The following is a 15,631-nucleotide window of genomic DNA, read 5'->3' as shown; positions in this document are numbered from 1 at the left end:
CCCAAACCTGTCTCTCCAAATCTTTCTCTCCAAAACAGACTTTGCTGTTGTCAGAAGATTATATTTCATGGATCCACCTCAGTTAAGCTGGTTTCATTGCTACTATTTTTGGTATGAGTGCAGTAAGGGAATTTTTGTGCTGTTGGAAATACCTGTGAGCAGTAACATTAGTACCTGCCAAATAAAAAAGGAAAATATGTTGAGGAACAGAATTTTAAGAAACATTAGAGGTAGTGTGCGATAAAATTACAAGCTGTAATGCTGAATAATTTTTAAAAAATTCAGCATTGAGGCTGTTCCACGCAATTTAATGTTCAACCGTTTGTATATATTTTTATCTTGGTTTTAAATTTGATGTTTGATGGAAAAAATGAAGAAGGTAGAGGTGTACTTCACATTGCTGCTGGATATGAATTGCAGCTTTCAGTTTGAAATCCCCCCTGCAATATTTGACCTACAGAAATTTAACACTCTAGCACAAATAGTGCCTTTCATTGAGATCATAGTGTCTATGACAAAATGCTAGGAGAATTCTTAGTATAAGACAAGGTTTATCTTTCATGTTGTATGTTTGAAAAAACCACTTATGCAGTGTTGGCTAATTGCAATATTTTTTTTCTGAGTTTTATCTTCCCAAAATGCCTTTCTGCATTGACTACAAATGCTGTGGGAGCCTGTTTTTCACAAAGCATGACCTGTTCTGGTGTGTTTTCTGGGTGCATCTGCTTGCTGCAGTTGGCTCTTGCATTTGCTCACTGCGGGCTGCCGCTGAGATTGACCAGAGCAGGACCAGTAATGCTTGGGATATTGGGTTTGGTTTGGACTCACTGTATTGGACTGCAGTACCCAACTAAATTCATGTCAAGAGTTTCATTGAACTCATGTGTGCTTTTATTGTAAGTAGGGAGGACTGAAGTTGGCCTTAGATGAAGTTTTATGACTTGTTACCAATCTGGGATGTGTTCAGTCCTGTGCCCTTTCACAAACACTTTTAAGCACAATTCCACAACAAATGCCCATAAACCCTGTAGAGTAAAAGTGAGGTAGAGTCCTGTGTGCTCTAAGAGGAATATTAATGTCAGAGGTTACTCCCTCTACTGTGGCAGAATGCCTCTTGATGTGGCAGAACCGGGAAACGAGCAGTGGACCTTACCTGCCCTTCAGAATAACATCCTAAGAAACTCCCTCTGTGTCTGCTTATCAGTTCTCAAATGTGGTTTATGACCAACCATAGAGCTGAGTTAGAAGAGTGGGTGAAGAGCACAAAGTAGAGGACAAAAGTTTCTGCAGTCAGCAGAGCTTGTGAAATTCCAGGAGACATCTTAATTGTAAATATCACTGTATGGTTAATGATAGGTATCTCTGGTTTGCTCATATTTAGCACAGTATCTACATCTAAAATATATACTAAGATCCCTATCACAGACTTTAAGACCTCAGAATGTTCTTTTCAACCTCCAGACAAGTGAAAGCTAAAGAACAACACTTAAAAAAAACCATTGAAAAGGAGAGGAATCAATCCCACTTTCTCTTTAGTTCTGCAGTGACATTTTGGAAGTGTAGCACATAGATAATACCATCTGCAAGCTGCTGCATGTTCAAGGTAATAAGACAATAATTAAACAGTAAAAAATAAAAACAGCAAGTTAGTTTCTCTCATTCATTTTGTACTTTATAGTATAAGGGTCCAGCTCAAGGAGAATTGGGTACGAACATGATGGGAATGTAGTTTTCTGCATATTTTCTTCTACTACTACAAGTGTACTTTATATTTTTTTAAATCTAAATGAACAGATGATTAGGGAGGAAACCAAACCACTGCTCTTAGAGAGTTTCAATAGAAGCTGACAATGCCACTTCTGTTGCAGAATGTCTTCTCAAGTTGAATTTTTTTCAATCCCATATCAAAGCTGATGGTTTTTAAAATGAGTAGAAGACAGTGAAATGTCTGAGTTATGCCATCCTATTTACTGTGTATCTTTTTGTAGTGTTGGAGGCGAGTGCTTTTCTGTTGGGCTGATTGAATCTGTGTCTTTTCTAGAGAGATCTCCTAAGAGTGTGAGGCCTGAAAGATTGCTGTGGGCTTTTGTGAGCCACTGTGAGCCAGCTGAGGGTAACTGCAGCAAAGAGAACAACTCACTTCCCTTTGCACTGTGGAGGGGAATTTTTTTTCTTGTAGATATACAGTGTGCTTTTATGCCTAATAAATATTCCTATCTTCATTGATTGTGTACTGGAGTAAATTCAATTAATGGTTCAGGTGTGACTTGGTACCACTAAGCAAAGCCATGCACTAATTAAATTTGTGTAGTCAATGGTTAAAGTCAACTCAGAAAAGGGAGAAGTGGGGAAGTGACTGGTTCACCCAAGACAGGAAGAAAAATTCTTCCTCTGCTTCAAGCAGAAGAGAGGAAGAAAAACTCCATTGCGTAGCCTTCTCTGAGTATTGTTCTTGCAAAGATCAAAATTGACAAAGAATGTTTAAATATTAAAGTGAAATAACACAGTGGGAGTGAGGAAACCACATGTCACTTAAACTGCAGGATGCATACCTAAAACAGTATTGGAGGTGCAGTCAGTAATCAATATGTAAGCACTCATTTCCTTCTAAAATATCTGTATGCCAATTTTAAACATCCAAGGTCACGAACACCCAAAATGTATATAAAAAATGTACAAACTGGTGGCTGCAGCTTAGAGAATTTGCTTGTTCTTTTCTGAAATCTGTTAAAGGACAAGGACAAAAGAAATGTAACTTTGGAAAACACACAACACTGATTGAGATCCTTTCCTGCTAAAAAACCCCCACACGTCCGAAGTCCGAACACCTTTGATAATGTTCCTGTTCAGTGATTAGGGATTTAAAAAGGAATGCTTACCTTGAGGTTAAAAAAAATTATAATAAAACATACTGTTTAAATGCAGGAAAAATGTTTCTTTCATGGTTGATTACTGTTGTGACCCGTGTGAAATATGGTAAAAATTATGGTCTCATCAGTAAGAGTGTTGAAAAAGGTTTGAAAACAAGCACTTGATCAAAGCTGAATACAGCTCGAAGATGCTGTTTCTGGTTACCCTTGTAGTGTTTATTCTCAAGGGAACTGGAATGACTTAGTAGCAGATAGGTTTTGCAGTGCTGTCCTAGGATTATTCTTTTGCCCTCCATGCAAAACCTGCAGTGTAGTAAATACCCCAGAAAGGACAAACTCCAGTTCTGTGTTTAGAAGAACAGCATGCTCTGAGGCAGTCTGCACTTATGCTATTAGTTGCAGTGTTTACAACACAGCAGTACTTAAAGTAAGGTTGCCATTCTTTAAGCAAGGTCTTAAAAAAACCAAAAAATCAACCCAACCAAAATACCAGCCCCAAACTTAACACCCCCAGAAGGCATGGTGAGGGCTGGGAGGTATTCAAAGAATCAAAACCACGAGCTGCAGACAGGAAGCAGCTGCTCAAACTCCTTCCCTCTATGCTTGCGTTAGGAAGTCTCTCGGGTTTGTGGACAAAATGAACCAAGGGATGAGCTGGACTGTGCTGCTTGTGCAATTTAAACTTTTTCATTTCCCTGTAAAGAACAGAGCTATCTAGGGAACCTTGCTTGCTTTTGGACTAGCAACTGCAGCCTTGTCAGAGTCCTAAAATTTGAAAAAATTGTTTTAAAAAAAATATATATATTTGTGTTCATTGTTGGTTGATTAGTCAAGACTTGTTCATTATAGTTCTAATAACTATGGTATTGAGTTTTACAGTTTTCTGGAGAGCGTTCGGTTTTGGTTTTCATCCTTTAATATTTGGGATTCATGTGTGCAGTTCTGTCAGCCAGTCCCACTGTTCTAGTTCCAGAGTTGGCACAATCAGAGTTGTCACTCTGATAAAAGGAGTGAAATGTTCAGTGTGCAAAAGGGGGTAAATATTCTTGGTGTCAACCTGTCCTTTTGGACATCAGGTCATCCGTCCTCATATCTTTGAGTGGTTTGTAAAAATTATGTTCTACAAGCTTTGTCTGCCTTCCTGGTTCCAAACTGCCTGTCTCACTTCTTCTTAGAAGACTTTGGAGGAAAAGTCGCGTCTTCTGTAGCTGTTGATTCCCCGGGACTTTTGAAGTGCCGGCCGTTTGCATCTCCGTATTTAGCTTATCTACGAACACATCGGCAACACCCAGCAGGCTTTTTGTCTTTTGTCTTTGCCTTTTTTTTTTTTTTTTTTTTTTTTTTTTTTTCATTCTGGAGAATCTTTCCTTTGACTTCATTGTGGAGACACTAACACTAGGGAGAATGCATCTAAGATGAGCGTTCCCGAGGGCAACGCGTGTAGGGTATGAAGATCTGCATGCCTAGAGCCAGCCAGCCTTCCCCCTGCAGCACAACAGCACCTCTGAGCTCTCCTCGCACAGCTGGAGCTGGGGCTCAGTGCTCAGAGGAAACGTGCATGACTGCCAAAACCAGCTCTAACAGCAACTGTACCCTCGCTGCCTCTGCATGAAAGCATTTGGCACCTGGTTTCAAACCTTTTTTTCACAGTTGCTGGCAGGCTCCCGTCAGTCACAAAGACTGGGCTCGGGGTTGTGAATTTCTCTGCCATGGTTCCCTGGGACAGTCGGTCTGTTTTCCTTACTGCTCCTGTGCCAGTGCTAAGCCCTGATGGGAAAGAGGGATGAAGTGGTCCTCAGATGTGTTTTCTCAGGGTGTAGTTCAGTGGAAATGGAAGCATGGACATGGACAATGAGAGAGCCAGAATCAGCATGGCTGAAGGTGGTGTCAGTGAGAAAACAGGCAGCATCCCACAGCTGGTGATTACCCCAGTGGAAAGTCAATTTGTGCCTTTCCTTTGGATTGCCCTTATCAGTTCTCCTCACTAAAGGCTGGATTTCATATCTGAATGAGGTAAAAATCAGGATATAGCTATACCTGAAGCTGTGTGTAATGAAACACAGATGATGACATTTCTACCTGCTGGAGCTCTGCAGTCTGTCCTGCTCCTAGGGAGGTGTTGGTGCAGGTGCCAGGGCTGTAAATTGTCTTTCACATCCTTGTGTCTGTATGGCTTTGACACTTCAGGGCATGCCACAACAGTATTTAGTAGAGGCATATTTGCACAGCTGGCATTTGAAATCTGATTTTTGTTTTTAAGGGCCTGTTAGAGGTGTGAGTATGTGAAACAAAGGTTTGCTTTTAGGTCAGGTTTTTTCTTCTCTCTCTCTCTCTCTTTTTTTTTTCCTTCTTTCTTTTAATTTCAAGGAGTCTGCATTGATTTTGCCCTTATGAAAAGCCCTCATCCTTTCTGCTTCCCTAGAGGCTTGTGGTTTGATTAAAACTAACCTAAACCAACATGGACTACTAACACGGTACCCGAACAAGGCAGATGGAGAGAAAATGTTCAATTTAACTTATGAACGTGCTTTGCTTGGAATAATATGCTCATTAGATCAGCAGCTGTGTAATCACCCTGGAGTTCTCTGGCTTCATGTATTTTCTTTTTTTTTTATCTGTTAACCGAGCAAAATAGAAAAGTAGTGGTTCCTGGGGGTCTTTTGGTTCAAAAGTTAATGATGGATTGGTGTACAATATTAATACATATTAATATATGTATTTCAACTGCCACCCACCCCCTTCTGTGCCAAATGTAGTATTGATTTAGATTGTCCAGAGCCTGGTAAACTCTACACAAGTAAAAGATAAACCTTTCCTAATATAAGTAATTTGAGAATATATTTATATATAGCATTTTCATCTTATCTCTGAGTGACAGAGACACAAAATGATGTTTCTCTTTCCCCTCCTCCTCACCAGTCTGGTGAATGAGTGAACACAGCTTCATGAGAACTTACTCAGCATGTGGGCATGACTGGCAGTTCTGGCTTTAAGGTGTCCTGGATATATGGCACTTTAAATTGGCCTCATAAGAGCCTCACCCCATGATGCAGAGAATGTATGATGTTGTGTTCTACAGAAGCACTGGATTTCTATATGCATTTAATAATAGAAAAAGTAGTCATTTTATAATATAAAATAGATTTTTTTATTTTCCATGATCTGGCAAGAGCTCTGACTTTTACTGTGTTTTAGGAAAACACATTCCGATTTAAGTGCCTGCATGCAAGTAACTGCTTTGATGATCTAACCACAAGCGAGTCTTTCTAGGTTTTACTGGCATAAGCTATGAAACTGTTGCCATCAATGTTTGTTGGTCACAGAAAATTTTCAGTTCAGGTCAATATCAGAAACATAAATGTGGGCATAGTCCCTACAGCACCTGTCAGTAGCAGGAATTATTTCTTGTTTGGGGAGGCAGTGAGTTGCAAAATTATTTACTTCTGTTTTTTCTAAAAGTGGAAAAGTACTTTTGAAATGTACTTAATCTGTTCTTTAGCTGCATGTTTGCAAGTTCTTTTTAAAGAAATAAGATTAAAAAGACTCACCACTAAAATACTTTAGAAAGGGACATTTTAAACTCAGACACACCATTGCCATGGAAAATAGTAACATAGTCCCTCTAGTGTACTGCTGCTGTAAGCAGGCACAGGAGTATCTGATGTGATTAACTGAAGAGTACGGCTGCAGGAACTTACAAAATAATGTTTTGGCAAGGCATATGAAAGTTCTTATATAAACTGGAGAGTCTAACCTATAACTGTAAGTCAAGCCATAATAAATACCAAGCCAAAACCCAAAAAAATCTGAGTTCCTGATGAAGTAAATAGTTAATGTACAGTGTGAAACCATTACTCTTGCCAGCAGTGCCTGAAACATGAATGAGGAGCAGAGCCACTCACCAGGGTGTGAGCTGAGGTGTGCTTCCTCTTCCAGCACTGTAGGTTTGAATTTCGTGTCATATTTTGCATAAACTGGCTCTGTACTGAAAAACAAACTTGGATGTTCATATCTTCTTGAAGTGTGACTTTGATGTGACTTCTGAAGGCCTGCTTAACCTCTGTCTCGTGTTAGGCAGTGCAAAGGAGCTGTACTGGGGTGGGTGCAATAAGGCTTCCTTTTATGCCTGGAAGTCTCTTGCTAATATCTCCCAGTGTCAGGTTGCCTGCAGGCGAATCATAGATTTATTGAACTTACAGTGTGAAGGAATGTAGTCCTTGTGGGATGTTTTGGAGTATAAATGTTTCTTTTTTGGGTGTTGTAGCTGGCCAGAATGTCAATTAGGAATATTTACTCAGTACCTGTTTCTTGCTGACTGTTCCTGGTGGTGGTGTGTGTGCAAAGCTCTGCAGCCCTTTGTACATTTGTTTGTTGCAGAGCAGCACCAGGCATGGAATCCCAGTTGTTCTGAACTTTGTACGAGCAAGGAGTGCTACTTTTGCACTTAAACTGAGATCCAGTTAAGCCTCATTCAAAGTACAGGAGTATCTGTCAGAGTCCTTGCTTTGGAATAGAGTTGGGTGATCATTTAGGGTTGAATGCATAAAAGGTATTAGAGCTCTGCTGAAAGGAAGAGAGCAAAGCAAAAAAAGCACATGCAAAGGGCTAAATTGAATGTTAGGAACTTTAATGTGTATAGTACATGGTAATTTTGGAGTTCAGAATTGCACAATATTATAGGTTCCCTCATATCAACTGTATACGGCTTCAAACTAGCACTGTTCTGAAAAACTCCTCAGTCTTTCTTTTGTCTTATTGAAAATCAGATATTTTGCTGCAATTAACTTTGTTTTGCTGAATGACTGTTGAAGTTCTGTTTATCTGTATATAACTCTCAGAATCCCCATGAAATTTGAAATTTGGACCTCTTAGTTGTTTCTGCAGTGGCTCAGAACCAAAGAACTGAAATTTCAAGTGCAAGGAGAATCTTGCTTTGCCCCACCTTTTGTTGGAGCAAATTTGTATATACGTTTATGATATTGGTGTAGTGTGTTGACCAGAAGTGGTAATTCCATGTGTGATTACTGGTGTAAGTATTCTCAACATTATCTCAGAATTCTTTAGGGAAACCACAACTGTAAGAAAAATGCTCCTCAGTAGACATGGTTTGTATCTTGACAGTGCTGTTTTAAGCTGTGGTTTAGTAGGAGTGGTTCAATGGGTAAGCATTGTCTTTTGTCCTGTGGAAGCTGAATTTGTGTTCTAATTGTTAGTAGAGACTGGAATGCTTACTGGTTTCTGTTCTAAGAGCAGGGAAGATTCTTGTTGTCTTCTTTTGTCTCTAGTCACACAGTTCCTTTCTCTGTTGTTTTCTCTGCACATTTTCTGGTAAATGTTTCTCTGGCTTCCCCAGTGTGTGTGGGTGTCATTTTGGGCCTCTGTGCCTGCCCCCTCCAAGTTTTCACATCAGTTCCTGAAAAAGTTTTTCTGTTCCTCTTACTTACAAATCTTGCTTTTGTTCCTATTCATATTGATAGCTCTAAAGTGTAACTTGGCAGCACACTTTGGGACTAACACTTACTACTTACCTACCTAAAATTTGTAATTTTATGTCTACAGCTTTTTTTTTTTAATGTTATCTTGAAGCAACTGTAATTAGCTGTGAAGAGTAAGCCATATGTCTGCTGGGTTTGATTATGCTAGATAAGTGAGAATCTCTCTAAGGAAAAGGGTCTGCGTGGGTGGAATAGTTTGCAAAAGATTTTTTGTACGCTGGGAAATATCATGTCGAAACAAGTAAGGGATATTCAGTTCACCAGACTTGCCTCTCTTTGTTTTGAGAACCATTCAGCCTCCTGTGATTTTGCCAGTCAGTGCCCACCCATTGTCAGGACAGATCATTTTGCCACAGCGCCTTGTCTGGTGTGGCTCAGCGCTCCTTGCAGCCCTGTGCTGGGATTCTTGCAGGTGTGCAGGGGCAGGTTCTGGTCTGCTACGGAAACCAGAACTGCCCTGCAACAGTAAGACTTGTTAAAGGAGTCCTTTTTCCCTTTTGACTTCTTGATTAATATGAAATAGTTTTTAATTAGTTTTGTCATTTATTCAATCAACTTTTATTCACAATTTCCAAAGTTCATTCCAGACCATACTGCGTTTCTTCTGTTCAGAGGGGAAATATGTGCCTCCATCTTTGATTATGTTAATAGCATATTTATTTGTTTTTATTACTCTTTGCTGTAAGGCAAAGCAAGATATTTTTGTGGCATTAATTTTCACAGCCGCGTAAATGAACTCCAAATATTACTTTCACTGAATTAATCTAACATTAATTCTTAATTTTGCTCATCTGCCTATGAAATATGATTCACTATGGAGGCTGTGTAACTTCAGTTTAAGCTGTAGTTTGTGATATTTCTCTATGGTTTTTACTTTGTCATTCTCCTGTGTAGACATGTAATTTTCCTTCCTTTGTGAGATGCACTTTTAACTCTCTTTTATGGTCATGGTAGTCTTGTAATTAGAACTTCAAAAATAAACAACTGGAGTTGTAGAGATTATTCCCAAATACCTGTGAAGTGTAGATTTGTTGTACTGAATTTTGATACTGCTGATAAAGAACCTTTGGAGATTTCTTTTCATCTTAATATGGATTGTGATTTGAAAAGATACAGGCTGAAGCCTCTGAGGAGTTCGGGGGAAACCTTGTCAGTGGAAGTACGGAAATTCAGGCAGGGTGTCATTTTGGGTCATTTTCTCTCTCTAGCAAATAAGATTTGCATATCTGAGTACGAGTAAATGGTTATGACAGAGAGGACTTGGCAGGCAGAGTCCAAGTCTGTCTTGCATTAATTCAATTGCCCGCAAAACAACTCCATGTATGTGGCCGTGTGTGTGTGTTCTGCCCTTCCCAATGCTGCCCTTCGCTTTGTGTGACCTCAGCGGGCTCGGGAGGTGTTTTTCTAGGATGAGGTCTCGCAGGCTGCTGCCGTGTTCCGGAGGTGAGGAGGGGTTCGGGGCTGCTCTGTGCAGCGGTGGCTGCGGGCGGTGGCTGCGGGCTGGGCTCGGCTCCGGCCGGCGCCGCTGGCCCGGCCTCTGGCTCCCTCTGCCGCCCGCCGAGCGCCAGAGCGCAGCCCCTGCTCGCTGCGCTCACCTGAGAAACACCAGCGTCTCCAGCAGTCCGCAGGACTGAACTTACAATGCACCCAGACCCAGCTGGCTGCTCGGGACCGCCAGATTTTGTCTCTCTTTATATAATTTGTTTTGAAGTAGTGCTGCTGGTAATGAAACAATAGAGAACAAAAGGGTTTATTGCTTCTGTTCTACAACTAATCCTAGTCTGTTTCCTTCTTCTGCAGGTGATAGAAACACTTTCCAAGCTTTCCCGCACTCCTATTGCACTAGGCACAGGAATAAGGTATGTTATTGCCATAGGGAATGGTGGAAGTAATGCCTCTTGCTGTGATGCTCCTTGGAAAAGTTGTTAGAGGCAGTATAGGCTGTGTGCCCCACTAAGAACTTCTCTAGCTGTAAGCCAGAGTGCCAGGTGGGCAGCTAAGCAAGGCTCTGGACCTCTGAGGAGTTACAAAAGGTATCTGCTACCGCTGGTACACTCACTGCAGGGCCTGAGTTATGTGTACTGCTCGTGCTGAAACGGGAGGTGAACGGGGCACAGCTGGTATTGCAGAACTTGTGTCATCATCATGACACAGGAATTGGAAGCCAAGCTGATGCAGTGCTGATTTATGTAAAGACAAAATGGGATTTCCCTTCTTTCTTGCTTCTAAAAATCAGAAACATTGGCCAAGTTTGTGAAATTCTTGTTTTCAAAAGAAACCAAAAACCCTCCCAACCAGACCAAACCTGAAAGTTTTGATGATTTTTTTCCAGTTGAAAAATGTTGATCATGTGTATTAGTGGTGATTAACAACTGTCTCCAGTAGGGTTTTTATTATATTGTCAATCCACATAGTGAAGTATAAATACACATGTACTGCTCATCAGAGAAAGGGGGGAACATATAAGCACATTAGCATTCAATAATCTGTGTGAAAATTTTGGAAGCCAAACAGAAATACACTATATGACTAGGCTAGTGGTGTCTGTAATCAATGCTATTTTTCTTTCTATAGGCCTTTCCCTACAGAAGAAAGTATTGATGATGAAGATATCTACAAAGGTCTTCCTGATTTAATAGAGTACGTTGTAAATATATGTTACAGATTTTGTCTTTCAGTTGCATCTCTTGTTTGCATTGTGTTGTTGAACATATAGTTTTAATGAGAATGGGATATTTATTTAATTTGTAAATATTTTATTAGTCATCAGGCTGACCAGGAAGAATTAATTATGAAAACTTCTTTGAATTATTGGGATACATTTGTGTATATAAAGCAGCATGTTTCATAGAGGGTGCTGATAACAAGGTAAATAAAGAATGAATTGTTAAATTACCTGTCAGTACAATGAGAACACTTTTAGAAGATTGTAATATCACTTGTAAGGGATTCAAGGAAATTGTCTTGAACTTGCAATGAAAATGCATGTTGGGATCACAATTCAAGTGGATCTTTTCCCTAAAGTCAGTGACGTTCTTAATGTGAGTGCATTTACCTCTTCTGGGTAAGTGTTTGCAGATTGTCAGGATACTCTTGTGTGCTATGGCTGGAATCTCTAAAGATCCACGATCCATGATGGATAAGAGCTGGGTCAGGGCTCACTGTTCAAGGCTGGGTTCACCAGCACTCATTGCATGTCACGTGCTGCAGCGTGGGAAAGAAACTGCTGTTCACACCAGGAATTTGTTTCTTCGGTGCCTATGTAGAAGGGCAGCCTCACCATGATTGGCATTGTTCAATTTACGGCTTTCCCTGCAAAGCTTGTCCTCATCTCTGCAGCACACTGACTGTCTCATGGATAATTGCTTTTCACTCCGTGTAGCAGAGCAGAGGTGCAGTCTCCTCTGAGACCCGAGTGGGCAAGAGGTGATGTCCTTATCTCTTAGATGTGGTGGCATTAGAGCTCCTTGAAAACAGTATTTCCACCAGTTCTTAAATGGGTATGTAAATTCAGCATTGAGAGACAGTCTTTCACTAAAAAAGAAGCTAACAAATCATACCAAAGAAATTGATTTGTAACTCTTCTTGTGCAACAAATTATGACTATTATTAATGGAAATTTAGTAGTTGTATGGGGTTTCAATTGTGGAGGAAGCAATTAAAGAATAAGAAACAAATATGCCAATGAATGGTGCAAATGGCCCACATTTTTTAGTTTTGCTTGATTATTAGTAAGTTTATTTGAAACTAATTTAATTGTCCCTGAGTTTAAATGGTGTCTAAAGAATTTAAAATTAATTTAAGTCTTTTTGTCAGAAAGAGCTGTCGTAGTTAAATGTTTCTATCCTTACTCTGCCTTTTTGCCAGCTTTTTTTCCCTGGAGCAGAGGTGGTAGAATGAGTGTCTGCTGCATGTGACAGCTGCCAGTGTTTAATGTGAGGTGCTAGCACACCATCCCTGCTGGTGGGAAGTGAAATGCTGGACTCACTTGTTGGTTTTTACTCTGAAGGTTTCAGTGTTGTCTTCCAACAGGAAAAAACTCAAAATTGTCAGCATATCTAATGGAGTTTCTATACTGTTACTGTGACTCCATTGGAGTTCTTTTGTAGTCATACCCTAAGAAATAGGAGTGAAAGATATTGGGCTTGATACAGTCCTAGCACAACGTGGGTAACACTCTACCAGGGCTGACTGTAATGAAGCTGAATTAGCTGAGGGGAGAGTTGAGCATTGATTGGCTTTTGTGCTTTATTTCTGTGGTCTGGGTAATTGGAGGGCATCACTTGTGCATACTTGGTTTCATTGAACTGTCTGATTTTTCAGTTTGATTGGTTCCTTTTCTCATTTTTGTGTAGCTGAAGGTTGCATGGGATGATCCAGACTGTGGTTTATGATGTGGAGGTCCAGTGCCTGAGTGCTGGCTCTGCAGTCTGGTGTGTTTCTCCCTGGATATCCTTTCTTCAGGCAGGAAGAGCACGTATAACAGTGTGCCACTGTATCCCAGTGTAGTGGGCTGCCAGGCAGTAAGGAGAGGCAGCTCCTCTTCACTGGATGTGGTGGGAAAAGGGTCAAGAGGAAGAGGGCAGCTGGACTGTAGCTTGTGACAAAACTGTTGGGGTGTTGCTTTTGCTGTCTGGTTTAGTTCCCATCTGGTTCTAAATTCATGTAATCTTCAGTATTGTGTTGATATTATAAAACGTATTTTAAATGAATTGAGAAAAGAAAATTAATGGAGTTAATTTCCCTTAATGAGTTATTTTCATTAGCTATTCTGTTAATTAATATCTGTTTATTTACTATAGAAACTTCTCCAGTGAGTAGTCCCTTGCAGAGCTGGTACTTTGTCTGTGCTGCACAGTTTGTTTCTTGTCTTGTCTTTTCAGCGAAACTGGTGTTGAGGAAGATGAGGAGTTGTATGATTGTGTCTATGGAGAAGATGAAGGTGGGGAAGTATATGAAGACCTAATGAAAGATGAAGCAGCACAGCAACCTGTATGTTTTCCAGTTCCTAGCCACTTTGGAACAATGGCAGTTAATTTTTGAAAGTTGAAATGATGTCTTGATAGATAGTTTCAGTGACACTCCTGCTCAGCTGCATCCGGAGTTGTCATGTGCAGAGCATTATCTCCTATGTGAGACTTTGCAGGCTGTTTGGGTAAAGGGGAAAACATTAACTGTAGTAAGCTTTAAAAAATGGGATTTTAATGAGATGCAGTAATTACTTAGATAGTTTTGAGTAGTAAAATTTGCCAGCTATTTTAAGAGCAGTTAATTGAATTGCGTGCTTGAAAGTGTCCTACCTCCAAAATTGTTATAATTTTGTGAAACGATTGCATATAATATTATTTCAGCCATAGTTTGGACAACTAGGCTAACAAGGACAACTGAGAATTGTTTCAAACTAGTGAATTTCCTGTTTATTCGACCATGTAGGTTTTGTTGATCATTAGGTTGTCAATATGTTGCAAAGTAAACTGTTCCATTAAGTTTTCTCAAGGAGCAGCTGAACTTCAGAGGCAGCTTTTCTTACCTGTACTGGTATCACACATTTACTTATTCCCTCTTTCCCTTTGTTTATTGCACTCAAATTGTAGATGTTTGTGGTATGGATAGAAAAACTGATATGTCAAATTCTGCCAAAAGTGTTTGTGTTAGTGATCTCTTTTGGTTAGGTGAGCATAAAAATGAAGTGAATGCTTCTAACTGGAATGCCAGGATTTGTTTGCATTACTCATATGAGTATTGATGAACGACAAATGCCCAAATTTTGCAGATGGATATAAACTATTGAGTACAGCAACTTCTGTAACTGGGCAAATACTGCAAACATTTTGGGCAGTATTGAGCTAAAGGTTAAAAATGCTGAAAGTCTAAATAATGTCAAATTCTAACTCTTTATAGAGATAAACTACAGTTAACTGTGACAGTGTCTCCTTCCCCATACAAAAAAATTGGAGAATAAATGATACATTTCAGATGAGGGTGACCATGATGATGCTCACAAAGCACAATTCTTCTGCTAAGACTGTATTTTTGCAAAATGCTTACTTTTGTCTGCATCTGATAAAGATGAAACCTCAACGTTTATAGTGGCAAACTGAAGAACTGCACAAATTGGGTTTTCAAGATTAGTTTCTGAAATCACAGCTGGTAAATGAGAAGCTGTGTTCCACTTGTAGGAGCTGGTTGTGGAGTCACATAGAGACAAAGAGAGAAGGGTAAAGGAGATGAGCCAAAGCAGTGACCAGGCTTTATGTCGCAGTGTGATTTGCAGCTTGGTGTGTAGTTGAGGTGGTGGGAATACCTTTCCCACCCTAGGGTGGCCAAGCTGTGTGGACAGTGTAAGTGTGGCTTACTCTGCGCTGTGCTTGGCAGACTGGCAGCAGAGAGGGAGTGGAAGGAGTCCAGCTCTTGAACATACCAGGAGCTAAATGTTAAAATGTCAGTCTAGAAATTCTGCTCTTCCTAGAAGAGAAAAGTCTTTTGTTCAAAAGCTAAAAGTGTTTTTTCTGAATGGAAAGAACTAAAGTGCTAAATTTCTACTCCTGGCTCTGCCTGTATTTGAACAATGTCTTGTCATCTGGTCTATGTGCAGCATAGGAATTCTCTACACTGGATGAAAATGAGTAAGATACAACCAGGGATATGCTGAAGGGTGTTGCAAATTGGTAAACATGCATCAGAACGGAGATTGTAGTTCTGTTGCTTATTAAGAGACTGCTTAGTGTTGTTGGAGAAAACATTTTGGATTAGTTACTGCTTCTAACTGCAAGAGCCTCTCCAGTTACTGTGCCAAACCTCCATGCTGACCTCTAATATTGCCAGATCTTCTGTGCCTTGCTTGACATGAACAGTTTCATATTCATCTTATTTACTTGTTTATTTGAAATCAGATTTTATTGAAGCTGTAATGCTGTAAATCCTCTCTTGGGTAAGAGTGCTTGTAAACTATTTTTATAGAGTCATGTAATTACTGATAATTACTGCCATGGCCTGTGAGTCTGGTGGTTTACATGGAAAGATCCCAGGGTCTTGTTAGAGACACACACATACGTGTGCCAGAGCTGAACTTTGAGGTCACTGCACTTCCTGATCTGAGGACATACTCCTGTTGTGTCTGAAGAGAAAGCTCCTCTTGAGAAATAAAAGGGGAAAAACTGTAAATAAGTACAAGGATTAGACTGAATCCAATATTTATGGCAATACAAAGTCGCTTACATGATTTAGCCCCATTAAGTTTAATGGAATTATTTACTGCTGAGTATT

At 40.0% G+C, this 15,631-nt stretch overlaps 1 protein-coding gene across 2 annotated transcripts in view; it reads left to right on the top strand.

Annotated features, from left to right (window-relative positions):
* The window catches only part of VAV3 (vav guanine nucleotide exchange factor 3), a 144,280-nt gene that overhangs the window by 40,304 nt on the left and 88,345 nt on the right, over positions 1 to 15,631 (top strand). For both annotated transcript variants that reach the window (XM_063407648.1, XM_063407647.1), the window contains exons 3-5: positions 10,166 to 10,224; positions 10,940 to 11,005; positions 13,249 to 13,357. In XM_063407648.1, coding sequence (XP_063263718.1) covers positions 10,166 to 10,224; positions 10,940 to 11,005; positions 13,249 to 13,357 — 234 coding nt within the window. The remainder of the gene's footprint in view (positions 1 to 10,165; positions 10,225 to 10,939; positions 11,006 to 13,248; positions 13,358 to 15,631) is intronic.

This window comes from Prinia subflava, chromosome 10 (assembly GCF_021018805.1).
Source record: "Prinia subflava isolate CZ2003 ecotype Zambia chromosome 10, Cam_Psub_1.2, whole genome shotgun sequence".
Taxonomy (NCBI): domain Eukaryota; kingdom Metazoa; phylum Chordata; class Aves; order Passeriformes; family Cisticolidae; genus Prinia; species Prinia subflava.
This window is presented reverse-complemented; position numbering and strand designations above follow the sequence as displayed.